Genomic DNA, 23,525 nt, shown 5'->3' on the forward strand with positions numbered 1-23,525 from the left:
GTTACTACATGATTCCACATGTGTTATTTCATAGTTTTGATGTCTTCGTTATTATTCTACCATGTGGAAAATAGTAAAAATAAAGAAAAACCCTTGAATGAGTAGGTGTGTCTGTATATATATATATTATTATTATTATTTATTTTTTATATTTCATAGGCTACACCCAGGCTGTAAAATCCGTGCTACTTTCTGCATTCCATTCCAAAATCATTTTTCCTTCGACTCCTTGCCAGAGAGAGAAGGCTAGTTTTTCACAATGAAATTCCACCCTCATCTACCTCAGTTTTCAGAATGGAATTCGGCAACCCTCTATCAGAGCGAGAGAACAGTTGGAGTGTGTGAGAGAGAGAGCTCCTCATTCATTGATCTTTGTCACAGTACTGAATGGGCAGGCCACTCCTGGGACTATCATATGGCTGCCCTGTCAGCCACCATTAAATAGCTCTCAATGATAGACCAGGCTTGTACTGGCCCTTTCAGATACTGTCTGCTTCCTAAATGGCACACTTCTCCTTACATAGTGCACTAGTATATGAAAAAAAAAAAACTCACCCCCCCCCCCCCCATTTCCTTGCTCATTATCTCTCTACCTCTCTCTTTCTTTCTCTCGCTCTCTTCTCTCAGACAACACCTTTTACTTATTTGCAAGTCTTTGAAAAGAACACATATTACATTCCAAAAACGAATTCAAAGATGGGCACATCCCCATGGCAACAGAACAACTAAACTCAACCTTGGATAACTGTGGTGATTGCTTTACTCTATACAATCATTGTGGTCCATCAATAGTCAATATGCCCCAAGAGAACTGTGGTGTGTGTGTGTGTGTGTGCTGCATCACTCAGAGAATGGAATTTTATTACAGCTGGGTCTACACACCAGAGGGGGGTCTCTAACAAGATAAAGCCCAAGCAGAAATCCTCTACAGTACTATAGTCTTTGGTGGGTAGAGAAGACTAGAGCACTCAGATGTGCGACCGGTATATTCAATCACATGCATTGGATTAGGACTTCCGATCTGCCTGCAGTACATTGGAGAATAGAAGATGTTTCTTCTATTGATGAACTACTGTCTATATGTTTGATTCATCACAGACACAATGTATAGGTGATTGTGCCGTATGTTCTTTATTCTATCATTTGAGACCAAAAACACAAACAACATTAGCTATGTATCATTATAACCATTAAAAGGTTTTGGAGTAGCAATACCTCTTCCCCTAGTTGAGCACACGTTCTACAGCAGGCTACCAAATACCTATTAGTGAATCAAAGAGGTTTATGAGGCTCTCTGATTTCTGCTTAATATCACCACCTGCTGGCCATTCAAAACACTGACAGGCAGCTACACTACCTATATAAACTAACTCTGCCCTATGTGCCTAACATAACTATTTTCCAGGTCATGGAAATGTAATAGATAATAATAAAATATCTTGAAAGTGTTTGAGAGAGAGAGACAGACAGACAGACAGACAGACCGCCGACATATTTTGCTCCTCTCTCCCTCTCACATGTATTCTGGTGAAATCTGCCTGATCGTGCGATAGCTCACATTCTGTTGAAGTAAAACGAAACGAGAGCGCTGCGTGACCAGGCTAACTCTCTCACAGTTGCCAGACACTATTCTTCCTCTTGCTGTGCTGCTGCTGGGCCAGACGGGCGGCACCTGTCTTCTGTGAAACACCACCAGACGGCGCTGTAGAGTAGGGCTCACACCCTCCATAGTGACCTCACTCTGCCCGTACCTGGCCCCTGCCTTCCCCTGCGCCCAAAACCGATCATTGCAGCATCGCTAGGGAGAAGGAGAAAGGGGAGGATGGGAGGGGGGAGAGAGGGAGAAAGGAGAGGAGCAGCAGAGGGAGGGGGAGAGCTCATAAATGTTGAGCATTTTTCAGTCTGAAAAAAGTACTACTCAAACTATTACTATAAATCATTACAATGATGTCATCATGGTTAGCCTACCTGTTGGAGCCTCTTGCAGGTCTGGGAGATATTCTTAATATCCGCCCACTCCAGGAAGGACAGGATGTTCAGGAGCAGCCAATCAGGGAGCTGGACCAGGTAGTCATAGCGATGCCAGCACAGGTTCACCCCCCCCCCCCCCCCCCCCCACACACACACACACACTACCTTGTGTGTGGCTACCCTGTAGGAAGTCTGTGTGTGATTACTTGTTTTCTGCAGGTTGTGGTTTCTCGTGTCGTAGAGGACAGGACACTCTCCACACCTTGAAAACCACCTACGACCAAACCAGGTCTACATGATTACAAGTTAATAGCCTAACAGCATACAAATGTAGCCAGTTAGTTACAAAACACACTCTATTCACTTGACTGTTTGCAATAGACTAAGCTAGGTGTTTGTACTGTTCCTGTAGGTGTCTGTATTATACCTGTGTCTGTAGGTGACTGTACTGTTCCAGTAGGTGTCTGTACTGTACCCGTGTCTGTAGGTGACTGTACTGTTCCTGTAGGTGTCTGTACTGTTCCTGTGTCTGTAGATGACTGTACTATTCCTGTAGGTGTCTGTACTGTACCTGTAGGTGTCTGTACTGTTCCTGTAGGTGTCTGTACTGTTCCTGTAGTTGTCTGTACTGTACCTGTGTCTTTAGGTGTCTGCACTGTTCCTGTAGGTTTCTGTACTTCTCCTGTAGGTGTCTGTACTGTACTTGTAGTTGTCTGTACTGTACCTGTAGTTGTCTGTACTGTAGCTGTGTCTTTAGGTGTCTGCACTGTTCCTGTAGGTGTCTGCATTGTACCTGTAGTTGTCTGTACTGTACCCGTGTCTGTACTGTTCCTGTAGGTTTCTGTACTGTTCCTGTAGTTGTCTGTACTGTACCTGTGTCTGTAAGTTTCATTAATTAGTTCCTCAATTGCAAATATGGAACAAACTACAGTTAACAACCTTTCTGCAATTCCTAGATTATTGTCCAATCACCGTATTGCGAATACTACTCACATGCAGAGAGGTATTGTTAGTAGTAATCTTGTCCCCATAAAATTGAGCTCTGTCAATAGCTCGAAAATGGTTTATTGCTCATCCAGTGCAGCTTCAGGTGCTACCTTGGATACTCCATCTGATATGAATTCCCGTAGCAATGGTATTGGAATAATTCATTTGAATGCTAGAAGCCTGATCCAAAAGTTGGACTTTATTGAAATTTTGGTCTCACAATCAAATGTTGACGTTCTGATTGTATCTGAATCGTGGCTGTGTGATTCTGTGCCAGATTCAGATGTTCAGTTGATTGGATACAATATTTATAGAACTGATAGAGTTGGTAGAGGTGGTGGTATTGCGATTTATGTTAAATGCTGCTTAAATGTTTCTGTGTCCATATCAACCTCTGTCTCAAAGCAATATGAATGTCTAGTTTTAAACGTGGTACTTGGTAATAATGCTCATTTAACTCTAGCAGGGGTATATCGCCCCCCCTCAGCTCCTCCTTGTACTCTATGCAAATTATCTGATATACTGTCTAATTATGCAAACTCTGAATTACTAATTTTGGGAGATTTTAACCTGGATTGGCTCTCACCAGTATCCGATAAATTAAAAGGCATTTGTACTGAGCTAAATCTAACTCAGCTGATAACTAAACCAACCCGTCCCAACTTTAAGAACCCAGTAAAATCCACTCTACTAGACATTATTCTAACAAATACCCCCCATAAATACACAGCCAGTGGGGTTTTTGCAAATGATATCAGTGACCATTGCCCTATTGCTTGTATTAGAGATACCAGGCTGAAACACTCTGATCCCTGTATAATCTCTAAGAGAAATTATAAACATTTCTCACAGCAAGCTTTTATCCTTGACTTATATCACTCTGAGCTTTTATCTACTTGCTGCTTTCTGGACCCGGTTTTAGCCCTTGCTTTTTTCTCTTCTATTGTTACCTCTATGTCTGATAAACATGCCCCGCTTAAGAATCACAGAGTAAGAAACCGAACCAGTTCTTGGTTCTCTCCTGAATTGTCAGGTCTTTTCCTGCAAAAGAATCGGGCCTGGGCCTTGGCGAGGAAAACAGGTACTCCAGCTGATTGGCTGTTTTTTAGGCAATTGAGAAATAAATGTACTGCAGCTGTCAAAAAGGCAAAATCAAATTACTTCCTTAATGCTATGACAGATTCTGCAGGAGATCCTGCAAAATTCTGGAAAACCGTTAATTCACTGAAACGGGGGAATTCTGCTGTTTCTCTTCCTAAGCAAATTACCTCAGACTTCTGTATTCTAACTGAAAAAAATGATATTTGTGATGCTTTTAATAAGCATTTCATCTCTGCTGGTTTTTTATTTGAAAGGAAAAGTGGACTTTGTGGTACTGGCCAGTTAGTTGATTCTTCGTCTTGCTTTGCAACCGTTACTCTGAAAAATGGTAACCCTGTTTTTAGTTTCCAGAAAATAACTGAAGCAGAGGTTCTAATTGCCCTGTGTGCCATTGATACTAAGAAATCCTTAGGCGCTGACAATTTAGACCCGTACTTACTTAAGTGTGCTGCACCTATTTTTGCTGGTTCAGTAACACACATTTTTAATCTAACACTAAGCACAGGAAATATCCCTAAGGTGTGGAAAGCAGCTTTTGTTTTGCCATTACATAAGGGAGGTGACGGTAGTGATTTGGATAACTATCGACCCATCTCTAGGCTCCCTTGTCTGGTAAAGATTCTAGAATCTATAGTCAACAAACAGTTACAATCTTTTCTTTCTGCTAACAGTATTCTTAGTACCAATCAATCTGGTTTTAGATCTAAACACAGTACCACATCGGCCACTACGCTTGTTGTAAATGATATTGCAAATGCCTTAGACGATAGAAAGCACTGTGCTGCGTTGTTTGTAGATTTGTCAAAAGCTTTTGACACTGTAGACCATGCTATCCTTTTGAGTAAGCTGTCATCTATAGGACTGGGCACTGATGCCTGCCGATGGTTTTATGACTATCTTAAAGATAGAACTCAAGCCGTCATGGTCGATGGGGTCAAGTCTGACCCCTTACAGTTACTTAAAGGGGTCCCTCAGGGTTCAATAATTGGCCCACTATTGTTCTCACTTTATATAAACAACATTGGTGATGATGTCAGATATTGTAAATTCCATTTATATGCAGATGACACAGTGATGTACTCTATTGCTCCAACAGCGGACCAAGCTTTAATGCAGTTGGAGTCTGATTTTAGGATACTACAGGGGTCTCTTTTACAGCTTAAACTTGTTTTAAACGCTAAGAAAACAAATGTTATGTTTTTTTCTAGGTCTAAACTCTCAGTTAGAAACACGTTTGTAATCACTAGCTTGGATGGTACTCAAATCAATAAGGTCTCTGCATATAAATACTTAGGGGTATGGTTAGATGATAGGCTTTCTTTTAAAAAACATGTTACTGAATTGGGAAAAAAGCTCAAATTCAAGATAGGATTCCTTTACAGAAACAGGGCTTGTCTGTCCTCTGTAAATAGGAAAAAAATTGTGCAGGCTACTTTTATGTCCGTTTTAGATTATGGTGATATTATCTATATGCATGCATCGGCAAACACATTAAAACCACTGGATGCTATTTACCATTGTGCACTCAGGTTTATCACGGGTGATAGTTACAGAACTCATCACTGTATCCTATATCAACATGTGGGTTGGGTCTCTCTATCTGTGAGGCGAGAGCAACATGCTCTCTTGTTTATTTATAAAGCACTTCTTTTAAAACTACCTCCATATATATCATCATTAATTTCCACAAGATGTACTAATTTTAAAACCAGATCACAGATGTGGATTACATTAGAGACTCCTGCGGTCTCCACAGAGTTGGGTAGGACTGCCTTCAGTTCCTTTGCACCTTATTTATGGAACAAACTGCAGATCCAACTTAAGTTAGACACTCTGGTGTCCCTTGCCCATTTTAAAATGTTTATGGAGGATCAATATGATGTTGTCTGTGATTGTTTCTGTTGAATTGTGTATGTTTTGAAATGTTCTTGTCTGTATGTCTAAAACTGTACATGTCAACATGTTTACACAGGGCACAGCCGTAAAAGAGATCCAGGTCTCAGTCTGTTTTCCCTGTTAAAATAAAGATAAAAAAAAAAAAAAAAGTGTCTGTACTGTTCTTGTATGTGTCTGTACTATTCCTGCAGGTGTCTGTACTGTTCCTGTAGGTGTCTGTACTGTGTCTGTGGTTGTCTGTACTGTACATGTATGTGTCTGTACTGTTCCTGTAGGTGGCTGTACTGTACCTGCAGTTGTCTGTACGGTACCTGTAGGTGGCTGTACTGTACCTGTGTCTGCAGTTGTCTGTACTGTTCCTGTAGTTGGCTGTACTGTACCTGTAGTTGTCTGTACTGTACCTGTGTCTGTACTGTACCTGTAGGTGTCTGTAGTGTTCCTGTAGTTGTCTGTACTGTACCTGTAGGTGTCTGTACCGCACCTGTAGTTGTCTGTACTGTACCCATGTCTGAAGGTGTCTGTACTGTTCCTGTAGGTTTCTGTACTGTTCCTGTAGTTGTCTGTACTGGACCTGTCTGTACTGTGTCTGTAGTTGTCTGCACTGCACATGTGTCTGTATGTGTCTGTACTGTTCCTGTATGTGGCTGTACTGCACCTGTGGCTGTCTGTACTGCGTCTGTAGCTGTCTGTACTGTACCTATGTCTGTATGTGTCTGTACTGTAGGTGTCTGTACTGTACATGTATGTGTCTGTACTGTTCCTGTAGGTGGCTGTACTGTACCTGTAGGTGTCTGTACTGTACATGTGTCTGCAGGTGTCGGTACTGTTCCTGTAGTTGTCTGTACTGCACCTGTAGTTGTCTGTACTGTACCTGTGTATGTAGGTGTCTGTACTGTACCTGTAGGTGTCTGTGCTGTACCGGTGTCTGTAGTTATCTGTACTGTGCCTGCAGGTGGCTGCACTGTGTCTGTCTGTACTGTGTATGTAGTTGCCTGTACTGTGTCTGTGGTTGTCGGTGCTGTATCTGTAGTTGTCTGTACTGTACCTGTAGGTGTCTGTGGTTGTCTGTACTGTACCTGTGTCTGGGTGACTGTGAGTTGGTGGTAATCCTTACAGGGAGGTGCAGCCTGTTGACTGATCTCATACAAACACTCTGAGAGGAGAGAAGACATGATCTCTATACTACTAACACACACAGCCTCAGAAACTTTCATATGATATTTTGTGTGCGTGCGTGTGTGTGTGTGTGTGAAGGTGCTGGCAGACAGGGAGGGTGTGGGAGTGGGTGTCATGTGTGCCAACACTGTTTTCAGGACCTACTGTTTGCCAGTTCAACTCTTTGCTGAGTTACGAGGTACAATAAGTACATAGCCATGGGTTTGTCTAGGATTGAGTGTGTGTGTGTGTGTGTGTGTGTGTGTGTGTGTGTGTGTGTGAGTGTGTGTGTGTGTGTGTGTGTGTGTGTGTGTGTGTGTGTGTGTGTGTGTGTGTGTGTGTGTTTGAGGGGAAGAATGAGAAATATGGAGAGTAAACGTGTGATATTACCCAGCACTCATTTCCTGACGACTCAAACTGAATTCTTCCACTGTTCTATGTTCGCTACATACTTCAATCTGAGACTGCCGTCATTGAAGTCGTTAGTGGTGACATCAAAATGAAAGGTCATGTACAAAACAAAGTTGTCAGTGATTGTATCATCTCTAACCAATCAGAGTATCAAAGCCAAAGACAAATTTTCACAACACTACTTTACCCACATGTGTTCTGGCTTTGCCCCAACCCATCGGTTTCTGGGACCAATCAGAGCATTTAGAATGTGTTTGCGTTCTAGAAATCGTCGGGGAGGTACTCAGATCCAGACTATTTGCAGAGAATAAACTTACATCTATGGGCGTGGCGTTTGGCCGGAGCAGAGTTTGGGTAGCCAGGCAACAGTATTCATTGTTAACAACAATGTCAAGGCACCATGCTCCTTCTGTTCAACTTCTCCTAACCAGTTCCTCAACCACAAGTCTTTCTGTTCCGCCTTCCACACGTTTTTACTCTGTATCCAGGCCATTTCTACGGTTTGAGGGGAAGTGAGGGGGAAATAAGAGGCTTCTGGTCATAGTGGGTGTCATATGTGTCAACACTGTTTTCAGGGCATGTTTGCCAGTTCAACTCTTTGCTGAGTTACGAGGTACATTAAATGGCCATGGATTTGTCTAGGATTGAAAGTGTGAGTAGATGTGTGTGTGTGTGTGTGTGTGGTTGAGGGGTAAACTGAGAAATCTCGAGCTTAAATGTGTGATATTGCCCAGCACTCATTTACAATAATGTCAAGGCACCATGCTCCTTCTGTTCAACATCTCCTAACCAGTCTCTCAACCACAACTCTTTCTGTTCCGCCTTTCACACATTTTTACTCTGTATCCGGGTTGTTTCTCACATTTGAGAGGAAGTGATGGGGAAATACCAAAGACTACAAAATGTCCACCCTGTTTGATATTTAATTGATACAACTTTTATTGGAGATTTACACATTAGGAGCAAAAGGATTCACAAGCCAAAATCAAAGCTGCATTTCATTCCGAAAACCTGTCCCCTCTGTTCGTCCCTCTATCCTTTGCTTTGCACAGTTGACTATTTCAAAATGTCTAAAGTACTGAATGGCGCTGCCCATGCTAAAACATCTTTAAGGCACTAGAGTCCTCTATCTACCTCTATGAGAAAGCCCTCAATGGCCTGCCCTGTTCTTATTATACCTCAGTGGCGTGTCAAAGCAGCCATTTGTGCACATATATAAAGATGAGTTAAAGATTTTCTACCTCCATGGTGGAAACCTAAATATCACTTGAGCTGTGTTCGAATACTCATACTAACCACATTAACTGTACTATTTGTGACGTGAATTGAGTATATAGTATGCTTATTGGTCATAGTATGGATATAGTTAGTATGCCAAAAGTTCCCGGATGTCGTACTAAATTCACCAAAATATGAAGTATACATGCAGAGGACACTATTTCTGTACTTTAGGGCCCCTAATGCAATTCTTCAGGAAATGGGTGTGGCTTCACATCGTTTTCCGATGTGAAGAAAATGGCGGAAAATATGCAGCCGAAGTACGAGAGCGGATACAAATTCATTGCTTTAACTAATTAAGACAAATGTTAAGAAAATGTTGAGCAATGTAATAAAGTAATGATTTTTCAAATAAGTTACTTTACACGTTATGTTGGCTGACAATTTGTTAGCTACGCTGTCCTTACGAACCACATTGCATATCATTACAGCAGTATGTACCGGTATGTTAGCTACCTACCTAACGTTAGTTGGCTACTAACTTATACATCAAACTTGCCAATATATTAACTATAGGCTAACTAACTACCTAATGTTGATTGACTTGATTATTCCCGTCATTCTTAGCTTAGCTATATGGTACAGTCGTTGTGCGTTCTCAATGGACATTCGGGTGCTTTCATGAATTCGCTCTGGCTATCTACTCCGACTTCAAAGGATCCCGTCTGAGTGGTGCCTAGTGTGCTTATGTCTGTGTAACCGATGTGAAATGGCTAGCTAGTTAGCGGTGGTGCGCGCTAATAGCGTTTCAATTGGTGACGTCACCCGCTCTGAGACCTGAAGTAGTTGTTCCCCTTGCTCTGCAAGGGCCGTGGCTTTTGTGGCGCGATGGGTAACGATGCTTCGTGGGTGACTGTTGTCTGTGTGCAGAGGGTCCCTGGTTCGAGGCGAGGGACGAAAGTTATACTGTTACATCTGCATAACAAGGAAGTAGGAAAAAAATTGCAACTTCTGACTATTTCTGGTCTAGTGTTTGATGACCGGAATACACTGCTCAGCCTCACATAATTAGAGATTCTCATGATTAAAATGGTGTCTGACTAGAAAAAATCTAAATATAAACATTGCGAGATATTTCCATAGGAAAACAATGGGTAACAAAAGGTATTTTGTGGCTAGTGTTTGATGACAACAGAATACACTGCCAAGCCTTACATAATTAGAAAGAGGAGATTCTCATGATTAAAATGGTGTCAAATTAAAAAAAAGATCTAAATATACACATTACGAGATATTTGATGAAATAGACAGACATACCTATATTTCCCTATAGGAAACAATGGGACGACCTCAGAGTTCCATGAGTAATATTTTGTTGTTGTTTACATTTTAACTACAAACAACGTGTCTCATTGCCAACAATAGCAAAGCAGGCATTGTGACGTAGAACGTTCGGAAGGCGAGTTGGTGCTCAATAGAACTAATAGGAGTTGGCAGGGTGAAAAATGCCCTAAATTAAGGCCTGTTTCTTCGTGATTACTTCAAAACTATGGCAAGCAGCTGGGACATATGGTAATATTATGAAACTGGGCTCCATGACGGATGTGATGAACTAGTTTTTATCAGAAAAAAAGCATGTTAAAAATGTCATGTGTCCAGCCTATTACAGTCACCAACGCTCTGGATAACATGAACACTGCCGAACCAGGTCTGCTAGGGCGAGTAAAATGGTCAAAGTGGTCTTATTTGTGTCTGGAAAGGGCTAGCAAGCTAGCCAACGTTAGCTTGGGTGCCGTTGTAAGGTCCGAATGCTCAAATCAACCCTACTCCTTGGCCCGAGCATCTAGTGTGCGCTCCAAGAGCGAAAAACGCTCAGAATTTACAAAAGGACAATCTGACAACGCTCTGAATTTACGAGCGCACTCTGGCACTCCAGATTGAATTTAAGAACACACTCGAATTCGTAAAATGTCTAACTAGTCATTTGTTATGCTAACTAGCTAGCAAGAGGTTGCATAGCAACAGCATCAACTTCCGGTAGACAGGCGAAGAACTAGTATGCTCAATTGAAAGGATACTGTTCGTTTACAGTATGCTAAAATTAACTAATATATACTCATTAAGTATGTCGTACACAGTAAACTAGTATGGGTTTTCGATCACAGCTTTGGTGCTTGCCCCAGTTTACTCTATTTACAAAACGCCGGCAAGGTGCATTGTCCTGGGCTGCAAACTACCAGTTCCCACTCTTTTCCAAAAGACTACATCGTATTCCGAAAATTGGTGGAATTCGCCTCCTTACAAGAAAGAGAATGGCGTATTGAACGGCACACTGATATGCGAGGCTCATTTCAGCAAAGAATGTTTTCGACCATACACCGAGAAAGAGATTGTTGTGGGATGACGCGTTTCCCACGATTTGTCCCAGCGATAGCCCGAGCAGAACCGATACTTCTTCACCTTATGTTCGCCAAAAGGACGAGAAGAAGCAACACAGACCGAACCAAGAAGTTCAGGATAGACCACGCATGGGTTATTCTGTTATACAGAACAGCAGGGAGCCGAAACGGTGAGCAGAGAGTTAATGATGGAGGCTACGTCACTTCAACGTACTGAGCGTCACTTCTGATAAACCAAAGAAAGGCTCCCAAGGAAAAACTGTTACATTATAGCAGATTTTTGCTATTTCATCAAATTAAACGAACAACAATCAGGCATAATCTATCTAGTCACGGAAATATGGAATGTGTGTTTCATTGGCTTTTTGAAAATTGATAGGTGAGTTAAAATGTACATTTTCGAACGAACTATGTGCTATTGTTTACACAGTAAGCTAGCTTGAGTTAGGCTAAATCTATTTTGGAATGAACTAGCATACTTTCATTCTGTGAACATGGCTGGAATTATGCCTCTACAATGCCGGATGTGAATCTAGATTAAACTAGTGTCAAATGTTGACACCTGAACACTCAACGTTGTTAGTGACATAGATTTCCTGATGTACAGACGGACTACAATGCTAGCTTGTAAATTTGTATGCATTTGGACAACTGTTAAATTACGTTGTCATTACTAATGTATTACTAACAACACTTATGTATTACATACATTCAGTCTTATTCAAATAAACAACAGTCAATAATTAAAACGGCAAGTTTTTCACTCCGCTCTGTGTCCAGTGAGCTCCAGTCAATGGAAGCCGTGATGGAGGTTAAGGAGTCAGAGACAGCCATGATGGGTTTTAAGGAGTCAACGGAAGCCACAATGGACGTTAAGGAGTCAATTTCACCCGCAATGGACGTGAAGGAGTCCATGTCAGCCATGATGGAAGTTAATGAGTCAGAGTCAAAAGAAGCCGTTGTGGACATTAAGGAGTCACAGGGAGCTGTTATGGAACTCAAGAGGCATTCTTCCTCCTCTGGCGGCCAGGGGCGGGACAGAGACCGGGAGTCGGACAGCTATCTCCAGCACCTCCAGTGTCCACACTGTCTGCTCCAGTGTAAGAGCCACTGCAGCTACCTCATCCACATCGCTAAGATCCACCCAAGCCGCCTGGATGACACGCCTGTGGGTCGCCTGGGCAACGCCATCTTCTACCAGCGCACGGCACGGCTGTTCCACTGCAGCGTGTGTTTCCACACGGCCAGGGAGTTCCCTCGACTCTACGACCACCTGCTCACCTGCCACTGCCTCTCTGGGAAGGGCCAGGGAGAGGGGGGAGAAAAGGGCGGTGAGGAGGGAGAAGGGGATGAGCGTAGGGGGGAGGGGGGAGAAGAACAGGAAGATATCAGTGTAGATGTGCTGTCAAAAGACAGTAGTCATCCTTCCAGTGAGCCCAAGGCAGAAGAGGAGGATGAGGACAAAGGAGGAGTGAAGCAAGAGGAGGAAGGTAGGAAAAGAGGACTAGAGATGGAGGGAGGCGAGGACAACGAAGAGGACTCCCGCTCAGCCGGCAGCCCCATGAAACGAAAGAGAAGCTCTACGGCAGGCAGTGAGGAAGATGATCATGACGAAGAGGAAGAGGAGGAGCTACAGACCAACAACAACAAAAAAAGTGACAAACACAAAAAGCAGGAAGAGGCCTTCCTGACCAAATATATCCAGCGCCAGGGGGGTCGCTACAACTGTCGCCTGTGCGGAAAGCGCTCCAAGATGAAGGGCCATGCCATCTACCATGTGAGCTACAAGCACGACGTGCCCAAACCTTACTGCTGTAAAGAGTGTAGCAAGGCCTTCATACTAGAGTATTCGCTACTCAACCATATCTACCACAACCACAGACAGGGCATGTACCGCTGCCTCTTCTGCCCCTTCAGCTCTGACGTGGTGTGGGGCATAAAACGCCATGGCAACTGCTGCAATGCCCGAAGCGGGGAGGGGGATGAGGGGGAGGGCAGCAATGGAGAAGAGTGATTGGTTAATGGTTGTTAACACATACGGTACCTTGGTAATCAGGAGAAGGGACTCCAGGCCTACATTATCTAAGTTCTAGAATCTCTTTGCATTGTGCATCTACAAGGCTAGTAACCCTAGGTACAGTAGATTCCACTGTCACAGAGTATGTGAAGTATGTGTACAGAGGAAGTAAATACACAGTGATGAAGAATAATGTACTTTGTCATTCTGTTGACTTTTCCTGATATACTGGAGCTGATGGACTCAAATGTAGAATATGTACTTTGTGAACTCGCAAACAGCATTAATATGTACATGACAGCAGTTGATGACTCATAATGCTGAATGAATGAAACTATCAACTGACAAAAACATGTTTTTGTGTGTTTTTTACCTGCCTTTGTATTGTCTATTACCTGGGATGTGTTTGTCTCTTTGAAAACAATACAATAAAAAGAATACATCAATTTTAGATACAATTTAGCCGACTTCCTCTGTTATAGAAGTCTTGACACACACCCACACCTGCAGCACAGGAGGTGTGAAACAGTTTGTTTCCTGTCCTGCAGGTGTGTGTGTGTTTTTGGGCTGTTCCTTACCTCCACTGTGGTTTCCTGAACTAACAAATGCTTTTTTGTTGTGAGTAGGCTACAGCAGTGTCTCACAACCTATTCTTGTATTTCATACACTGAACAAAAATAAATGCCACATGTAAAGTGTTGGTCCCATGTGCTGAAATAAAAAAATCACAGAAATGTTCCATATGCACAAAAAATATATTTCTCTCAGATTTTGTTCACAAATTTGTTTACATCCCTGTTAGTGACTATTTCTCCTTTGCCAAGATAATCCATCCACCTGACAGGTGTGGCGAACAACTCATTCTGATTGGCTTCAGTTTGGCTCCCCCCCAGTGGGTTGGCCTGGCTGCCAAGTGGGTGGGCATATGCCCTCCCAGGACCACCCATGTCTGTAATAAAGCCCTTTTGTGGGGAACAACTCATTCTGATTGGCTTCAGTTTGGCTCCCCAGTGGGTTGGCCTGGCTGCCAAGTGGGTGGGCCTATGCCCTCCCAGGACCACCCATGGCTGTGCCCCTGCCCAGTCATGTGAAATCCATAGATTAGGGCCTAATGAATGTATTTAATTTGACAGATTTTCTTATATGAACTGTAACTCAGTAAAATCTTTGAAATTGTTGCATGTTGCAAATATATTTTTGTTCAGTATATATTTGATATAAAACAGTATTATAATGGTGATATGAGAGGAAACTACTATTGCATAGTAGTAAGATGTGTAGGGAGTAAATGGTAGCTGGTTTTCTTTCTGTCACCACCAATTGTAGTGTTCAGCTACAGTATTTTCCTTTGCAGTGACACAGATAGTGCCTTTTCACCAAGGGGCAACAGCATGCACCCTGATACACTACAGGCACATGTTCAGTTCCTTAATGGTGAGGAAGAGGGAGAGCGAACAAATCATTCTACCACATTTCCTGTGTGATATTGCTGATTACACACTTGAATGTAGCAGCACTGACAGTGCGCATCACATGTGCATAAAGGTAAGTTACCAACAATACATTTCATTAATCAGTTTAGATTTTACAAATCAATGTTCTTCCATGGAGATGTTAGCTGTAAATGTTATGTTTAATTCTTGGTCACAGTTTTATTTCTATAGTTAAATCATTGACACTAGCTAGTTTTCCATCCGATGGGCGACAGATTTTATCATATGAATATTTGAAACTACGCATAAAAACCATATGCGTAGTTTCCCACCAGAGATGTTTCCATCAAATTGACTTGTTGCAGATATAAGGCTGTGCGTCATGACGTGGTCCACATAAAAATACCATTTGCAGTTCAATTCCCATGTACCGAATAAAAAATACAAGTAAAATGGGGTTCCATCACATTTTTAACTCTACTGGTGGGTTTCTCAACATTTTTTTTTTGCCTTATATAGCGAGTGTGTCCGCTCTGGTATAGGCACATGCGCTATATCCAACAGCAAGCAGGGCGCAGATATCGCTGTTGTCTAGAGCGCATGTATAGCCTACATGGTGAGATTATTATGGACAAAAAAAATCAACATTATTTTTATTTGTCAAACGGCAGAAAGGATCATGTTCAAAGCACTTAAAAAAAAATCGTTGCTGGATTATGGTGATATTGTCTATATGCAGGCCTCAGCAAGTACCTTTAAAACTCTGGACACAGTGTATAATGGTGCTTTTACGATTTAATTCAAACGCCACATCACCTACGTCATCACGCACTGATTTATATCAGCCAAGAAGTCCCTTCGGTGGAAACACCACTGGTGGGAAAATGCGCGTTTTAGAATACTAGTATGAAAATCTGTTGCCAATTGGATGGAAACCTAGCTATTGAAATCAGAGTGGAAAATCAGAGTGAAGTTTCATCTCAATGACCGCATACATAGCCTGGGAGATTTTTTTATAACAATTCACAAGCTTCACAATGCTGCTTCACAGCTCTACACCGACTTCAATCAAATCAACGTTTTTTTGTTGTTGTTGACATATGCACAGAGTGCAGCGTAAATGTTGCAAATTCTAATCAGCAAGCTTCCTCAACAGTAAAAAAAAAAAGGTGCTAAAAAGTAAAATACTACAGTACCAGTCAAATGTTTGGACACACCTACTCATTCAAGTAGATTTTTTTGCTATTTTTTACATTGTAGAAAAATGTTGATTAAATGTTGATTTAATTGAGATGATTTTACTTGAACTCTGAAGCATTTATTTGGGCTGCAATCTGAGGTGCAGTTAACTCCAATGAACTTATCCTAACTCTGGGTCTTCCTTTCCTGTGGAGGTCCTGAGAGCCAGTTTCATCATAGCGCTTGATGGTTTTTGCGACTGCACTTTTTTTTAATTTTTTTTTTATCCCATGTTCTCCCCAATTTTCGTGGTATCCAATCGCTAGTAATTACTATCTTGTCTCATCGCTACAACTCCCGTACGGGCTCGGGAGAGACGAAAGCCATGCGTCCTCCGAAGCACAACCCAACCAAGCCGCACTGCTTCTTAACACAGCGCGCCTCCAACCCGGAAGCCAGCCGCACCAATGTGTCGGAGGAAACTCCCTTAGCGCGCACTGCGCCCGGCCCGCCACAGGAGTTGCTGGAGCGCGATGAGACAAGGATATCCCTACCGGCCAAACCCTCCCTAACCCGGACGACGCTATGCCAATTGTGCATCGCCCCACGGACCTCCCGGTCGCGGCCGGCTGCCGCGACCGGGACTCTGCGCCACTCTGGTGGCGCAGCTAGCACTGCGATGCAGTGCCCTAGACCACTGCGCCACCCGGGAGGCCGCGACTGCACTTTAAGAAACTTTCAAAGTTCTTGAAATGTTCCACATTGGCTGACCTTCATGTCTTAAAGTAATGGACTGTCGTTTCTCTTTGCTTATTTGAGCTGTTCTTGCCATAATATGGACTTGGTCTTTTACCAAAACAGGGCTATCTTCTGTATACCACCCGTACATCAACTGATTGCCTCAAACGCATTAAGAAGGAAAGAAATTCCACAAATTAACATTTAACAAGGCACACCTGTTAATTGAAATGCATTCCAGGTGACTACTTCATGAAGTTGGTTGAGAGAATGCCAAGTGTGCAAAGCTGTCATCAAGGCAAAGGGTGGCTACTTTGAAGAATCTCAAATATAAAATATTTTGATTTGTTTCACACTTTTCTGGTTACTACATGATTCCATATCTGTTATTTCATATTTTTGATGTCTTCACTATTATTCTACAATGTAGAATAGTAAAAATAAAGAAAATCCCTTGAATGAGTAGGTGTGTCCAAACCTTTGACTGGTACTGTAGATATGGTCTCTCCAACCCTGTTACTGGAGAGCTACCGTCCTGTTGGTTCTCTCCCACCAGGTTTCTGTAGAGCTACCGTCCTATAGGTTTTAAGTATAACCCTGTTACTGGAGAGCTACCCTCCTGTAGGTTTTCACTCCAACCCTGTTCCCTGAGAGCTACCGTCTTGTAGGTTTTCACTCCAACAATGTTCCTGGAGAGCTACCGTCTTGTAGGTTTTCAATCTAACCTTAATCTAGCGCACCTGATTATAATAATTAGCTAGTTGATAAACTAAATCAGTTTAGTTACAAAAGGGGTTGGAGTGAAAACCTTTCGAGGGTTGTTCTCCAAGAACAGGGTTGGAGAGCCCCTGTACTCGATCAGGGTTTCCCAAACTTGTTCCTGGCCCCTGGGTGCACATTTATTTTATTACCTAGCACTACACAGCTGATTCAAATAACCAATTAATTTTACATTTTTACATTTTAGTCATTTAGCAGACGCTCTTATCCAGAGCGACTTACAGTAGAGTGCATACATTTTATTACATTTTTACATTTCATTACATTTTTACATACTGAGACAAGGATATCCCTACCGGCCAAAACCTCCCTAACCCGGCGACGCTATGCCAATTGTGCGTCGCCCCACGGACCATCCGGCTTTGATTATTTGAATCAGCTGTGTAGTGCAAAAACTACACTACCCCCTGGACCGAGTTTTGGAAACCCTGTACTAGAGCAATAGGTCAATAGCATGCAGAAGGCATGAATGCAAAATACAAATAATATGTCAATAGGAAAAAGTAGTATTGAAGTCCTAACTTCACCTCAAGCTGTTTATGACAGTACATTTGCTGTTCCAATTTGTATTTCCACATACACAGATGTGAAATAGGCATGATGGCTTTCTCCAGTTTTAGTCACGGTGTGAATAGTGAAGCTAGTGTAGCGTTAGTATAGTGTCAGGGGAAAACATTGTTCGTCTTTCACATGGATGAATTAGCATCACACTGTTTCTGCATTCAACAACACTACTCTCTCGTTGCCTAACCAATATCTTTCACTTCCTCCAACATAGTGTGGTTTTGGTGTATTCAAATGGAATGTATAACACTCTCTTTTCTTCCCTTATCATTCCCAGTAATGCTTGTACCCCAACCTAAGTGACAGGACCGGTCACCCTGGTCAACTCCCCCTGTTGCTGTGGTCAAGTTACTGTTGTGGTCAGTCACGATGAACACCTCCTCAGAAGCGGTGGCCAGAGGGGTCAACAACGCCACCCTGGAGATGCTGGTCAGTCCTGTGATGACCGTGGCTGTGCCTGTTATTTACCTGTCTGTGTTTGTGTGCAGTACCCCCTGCAACCTGCTGTCTCTGGTAGCGCTGCTGAACGTCCATTACAAACGCCACACTCCCACGTCTGTGTTTGCCATCAACCTGTCGCTGGCAGACCTGCTCTACAGCGCCTTCCTGCCCCTACAGGTGAGTTACTGCCACTACAGGTAACACACAGCGCATTCATAAGTGCCATGTACAAGGTTGTCTCTGACAATCTGGCACCGGTTACAACTAATCTGCACTGTTATTGCTGTCACATGTTACTAAGTTTCTACAGAAACGTTTCCCTTCTAGTTGGACAGCTAATATTTGATGACCACTAAGCCCATCTCTCTCTCTCTCTCTCTCTCTCTCTCTCTCTCTCAGGTGTTGTACCACCTGTGGGGTAATGACTGGCCGTGGGGCGCTGCCCTCTGTGGCCTCACCACCACAGCCCTCAACTGCAACATGCATTGCTCCGTCCTCACCACCTGTGCCATCGCGCTCGAGCGCTACTGCGGTGTCGTACGCCCACTACGCACCAAACACTGGCGCACCGCCCGGAGAGCCACCATCGCCTGCGTCCTCATCTGGGCATTTGTTCTGATTACTCAGACGCCCTTGCTCCACAGTGACCTCACCCTCCGGGTCGTCGAGCTAAGCATCACGACCTGCTTCGACGTGCTTCCGCGTGAACTGTTCATTCACCAATCAGTAGCCTATCTCTACTTCCTAGTGGTTCTGCTGATGTTCTACGTGTTGCCGTTAGCCGTCCTGGTCAGCTGTTACGTTGCCGTGGCGAGAGGCCTGCACAGGTCGTTGCCGACGGCAGCTGAAGGCAGTGATGGTAAGAGGGAAGTGTTGTCAAGGCGACGGGCTCAGACCACAGTCGCCTTGGCAACCCTGTGCTTTGTGGTGTGTTACCTACCAACCATCACCCTTCATGGCCTGCACTTAGTCTTCCACGCCCAGGGCAAGAGCCTGTACAGATACTATAAACTAGCGCTGAGCATCAACAGCCTCAACTGCTGCTTTGACCCGTTTGTGTACTACTTTGCGTCGAGGGAGTTCCGGCTGGCTCTGAGGAGGCTGCTGGGGCGGTGTGTCCCACTGGGAGAGGGGGAGGAGCTTGGGACCTCTGAGCTGGTGTCCATGACTGGGGAGACTAGGGAATCTAAGGGACACTACTAGGCTGTAGTTGATCACTAGATAGTCATGCTGGAATGGACAAAGTATGCAGATGCCATAGCAAATGACCCAAACTGTGAATACAAAATAATCTATTTTGTTATTTTATGGACAGACCCTGTGCGGTCTTCATTATAAAGCTGTTTATGCAATTGTTGTCAATGCTAATTTTTATAGTTATTCTGACTTCATTCCATTGACATTTATTATTGAATAAATCTTAGACATGCATCATCTTGGTATCAAGTGAGTTTATTACTTAGGCATTGATAAGTGCACAAAAAGGCAGACTAATCACACTACTGTAATATACTGACGTAATCAACACAAGAAATGCCCGTTTCAAAAGCCTGAATGCCAGTTAATGTTAAATGAACACGGACAGTAGAAATACACTACATTACAATGAAATAAATACAAGGAAATACATTCAGTGAAGGCCACTTTGAAAAGAATGGGCCAGTTGGGTCTGTTTGGTCTCTGAGAAATATTATTACATACTATACTTTATACAATCCTCCAACGGTTGAAACAGCTTGTTTTTCATCAACTTCATCAACAACAACATGTTCAGCATTCAATCATGTTAAGCTTCATAAATCATCGCTGCATTCGTCAGGTGTATAACTTGCGCTGCTACATTTAGAAGGTACAAGTTGCTACGTCGTCAAGCTTTTTACACTCCAGATCACATGTGAACCTATTCATCGCACCAAAGCTAACATACAATAATGTAACAAACCTCCGAAGTAAAGCACAAACACTAAAGCTTGGGTTCATGAATAGTGATGATGGCTCAAAAAAAATATTTCACTCTGAGAAGCATTCTCTCAGAACATTTTTCTTCGCAGTTGCTGAGAAAGGATAGGACGATGTATGCATACATACATAAAAATACACTATCACACATACTAGATCATATGCTTGAGTATGTACATACCAAATAAAGCTATTCATGTACAGTATTTATCTTCATACACACTGAAGGACTGGCGTGTGTGATGTCACACCACGAGGAAGACTAAATATGGGCAAAATATGAATGACGTTTCAAATTTAGCAGTAGGACGACTGATATCGCTGGTCAGATCATTTTCAGGGGGAGATTGTGTGCTTCTCCAAATATATCAGTCCATCACAGTAATATAGTTTGTGTTCATTTGAAATACCACCTCACTTTTTACAACAACAAAAGAAAACATTAATTTGAGTGCCTTCATTTATTTGAGTGTTTTATGTTACGCTTATTACGTTCTCATTGCAGTGGGTTCTAACCAATCAAATTATATTATGTGTATCGTTCCCAATTGTGCTTCAATGCATCACAAACAGGCAAATGAAAGTGTTCTGTGCTTTTTAGACTGAACAATGAAAGCTTAAACTGACCACCTCCCCATACTCCATCTGTATGTAAGAACAGCGATGTGTTGTGTAAGATCTGCTCGTGGAACAGGAATCATTGAACATCAACAGTAACTATTTGAAGAAGAATACGTTAAAGTAATACATGACTGGATTAGTATCCCTCAGACTTAATGTCCCTAAGAGGAGACATCCTTTCGATTGTCTTCACACTACAAGTCAAATACACATACTTTCCTCTTTTCATACACAACATTTTACTTTATACCTTTCATGCATTCTCAAAGAAATATGGTATTTTCGCCTTAATAGAGGTGTAAAGATGACCTCTAAAAGGGACAGCTGTGAATCAGTGTCTGGTTTATAAACAGAGCGACAGACAGATGGCTGGGTACAGCCAGTCTTAAACACTGTGAGCAGAGCAGGCAATGGTGTTTATATTGATTTCCTTTAAAGGCAGGCAATCACGGTGGGTAAGTGTCAGTGTTCTGTACAGGAGGACTGTATCACTGTCCGTCTCTGCTCCCAGATCTCATCGGCTCAGCCCAATACAGCCCTCTATCCTCTCTAATTACCCTTCACTATCTCTCTATACAGTATCTCTAATTCCTCATCGCAGGCAGTGTAAAGAACGCATCTTCTTTGATGCAGATGCCAGGAATGAGACGATCTGAAGCCATACTACTGCTGTGTCCACTAGCATCTATCTAACTATTCCTTTAAGAAGGACTGGAGCATACACATCCATCAAACCACAGAAAACGCTTTAACATCGCCGTACATTGTCTCAGCCGTCCGTCAATGTACGACCCCTATAGGAAAACAATAAACAATAAACTCAATCCCTTCTTGACAGACTCAACGTTTCTGTAACCATCGCAGCCAATTCAGGAAAAAGCACTGACCATGCAACTGGACATGAAAAAAGCCCATTAACTACTGAATGCCAATCATGTCAATACACTTCCAGAATTGACTGGTAATGAAATAAGTCCCATCCCAGTCCATCTCTGGTGAGCAGTGCCTTAGCTCCGTTTGACCAGCCTCTCTTCTCTGACATGGTGCCTGGCGCTTCTCTTCTCGGCCCTCCCCTTCTCCCTCACCTTCCTCAGCCTGCGTGGGGGCGGTGTCCCCCTCGACTCACTGTCCTCCTGTGCACTGGACGTGTCCATCCCGTCCCTCTCCTCCGGGATATTGGGAATGGCCCCGCTGCTCCCGTCCAGAATGTTCCTCAGGTAGGGGTCTTCAGGGGTGCAGGTGGCGGTGGTGCCGCTCTCACTGCTGCTCAGGTCCTGCTCCTCGCTGTAGCGCCCTCTGCTGTGGTGGGGGAATGAGCCCCGGATGGAAGGCCTCTCTCGCTCCGCCTCCCTCACACTCTGCTGGGGCTCATTCATGTCCACGCCAGAGTCCAGGCTGGTGTCGTTGCTGCTGGGGGGCCGTGGGTGGCGTCCCTGGAGCTCTATGATGGAGTGGCGGACTGAGGCGGCTGGTTTCCCATCCAGGGAGACGAACCAGGCCCTGGGGTGAGGCGACGAGGCCTTGCCTCGGGTCAACTCCAGGAGTGTTCGCTCTGATATCCCCTGAAGTTCACTGGGGCCCCCCATCCCACTGCTGAAGGCCCTCATTCCAGCCGCCTCGTTCAGAGTACCGGGGACGGAAACGGAGGACTCCGGGAGGCTGCTGTAACGGCCCCACGCCCCAGGATTAGAGGCTGGGCCTTGGGGAGTGGTCTCCAGGGCCTGGGGCTGGTCCTGGCCGCCCTGCTGGGGGTTGGCTCCCTGGGCATGGTGGGGGTTCTTAGGGAGGGTCTGGGTGTAGCTGTCCTGACCTCCCTGCTCAGAGTGGGAGTGGGAGTCATAGGCTCCCCCGTTGCGGGGGAAGGTGGCCGACTTGCAGCCTGATCCTTGCTGCTCCCCACCCTGGCTGCTGAAGCGCTCCGGGGCCTGGAGGATGGCCACAGGCTGGTTGTATAGGTGGAGCAGCTGAGCACCTCCACCCAGGTGGGCTCTGTTCTGCTCCTCTCTGGACCTCTCCCTCAGCCTGGCCACCTCCTCACTGTTGACGTAGTGGTGTGATGCCTGGGGTCCCTTGGCCCCGCTCCCCACATTTTCATACAGGAGGGCGGACCCACGCCCGGGGTCTTCTACATAGATGTTGTAGTTGGCTTTGTTGTGCCTGGGGGTGGAGGGGTCACACTGGACGCTGCGCGAGGCCAGGCCATGGGCTCTGTCTCCGGGGTGGAAGGACATCATGGCATGGCCCTCCTCCATGTGGGTGGAGGTGGTCTGGTCCTTCTTCAGAACGGACAGCTTAGAGAACCGTGCTCTCCTCCTCCTCCTCGGCCCCTGAGAGGAACCTGAACCTCTGCAGATGACAGTCAACACAGCAGGTTGATTGAGAAGCAGAGAAGGTAGTCAATACACAGTGGGTCTTTTGGGGGATCTTTGTTATGTGTACGTTTAACTTCATATAATCAGCATTTGTGTCAATAATTAGTAGAACAATCCTGGCCATTCAAAAAATTGTATAACTTACTGTAAACATTTTGTACAACCCCCTTCGCCCCACACACACCCATCTGTGATATTTCCAGCTGCAGTTGACACACGATCAGTAACGTTAGTTAATTAGGTTGGTCTCTTACCCACATTGACACAGCAGCACAGCCAGAAA

At 44.0% G+C, this 23,525-nt stretch overlaps 3 protein-coding genes and 1 pseudogene across 3 annotated transcripts in view; 2 read left to right on the plus strand and 2 right to left on the minus strand.

Annotated features, from left to right (window-relative positions):
- Positions 1-1,610: 1,610 nt before the first annotated feature.
- LOC120051439 lies at positions 1,611-7,127 on the minus strand (annotated as a pseudogene).
- A 4,213-nt stretch (positions 7,128-11,340) lies between these two features.
- LOC120050833 (chromosome alignment-maintaining phosphoprotein 1-like) lies at positions 11,341-13,152 on the plus strand. Its single transcript, XM_038997361.1, has 4 exons — positions 11,341-11,517; positions 11,919-12,466; positions 12,551-12,723; positions 12,814-13,152. Exons 2-4 carry the CDS (start codon positions 11,932-11,934, stop codon positions 13,150-13,152), a joined length of 1,047 nt encoding a protein of 348 aa, XP_038853289.1. The 5' UTR covers positions 11,341-11,517; positions 11,919-11,931.
- A 5,061-nt stretch (positions 13,153-18,213) lies between these two features.
- Positions 18,214-19,493, plus strand: LOC120051431 (P2Y purinoceptor 8-like). The gene is made up of 2 exons (XM_038998296.1): positions 18,214-18,467; positions 18,690-19,493. Exons 1-2 carry the CDS (start codon positions 18,219-18,221, stop codon positions 19,491-19,493), a joined length of 1,053 nt encoding a protein of 350 aa, XP_038854224.1. The 5' UTR covers positions 18,214-18,218.
- Positions 19,494-21,877: 2,384 nt separating this feature from the next.
- The window catches only part of LOC120050834 (protein FAM171B-like), an 8,983-nt gene continuing 7,335 nt past the window's right edge, over positions 21,878-23,525 (minus strand). Inside the window, exons 8-9 of the mRNA XM_038997363.1 lie at positions 23,497-23,525; positions 21,878-23,216 (exon numbers count right to left, since the gene is read on the minus strand). The exon at positions 23,497-23,525 is cut by the window's right edge and continues 95 nt beyond it. Coding sequence (XP_038853291.1) covers positions 21,878-23,216; positions 23,497-23,525 — 1,368 coding nt within the window. The remainder of the gene's footprint in view (positions 23,217-23,496) is intronic.

The sequence above is a fragment of the Salvelinus namaycush genome, chromosome 7, assembly GCF_016432855.1.
Source record: "Salvelinus namaycush isolate Seneca chromosome 7, SaNama_1.0, whole genome shotgun sequence".
NCBI classification, from domain to species: Eukaryota; Metazoa; Chordata; class Actinopteri; order Salmoniformes; family Salmonidae; genus Salvelinus; species Salvelinus namaycush.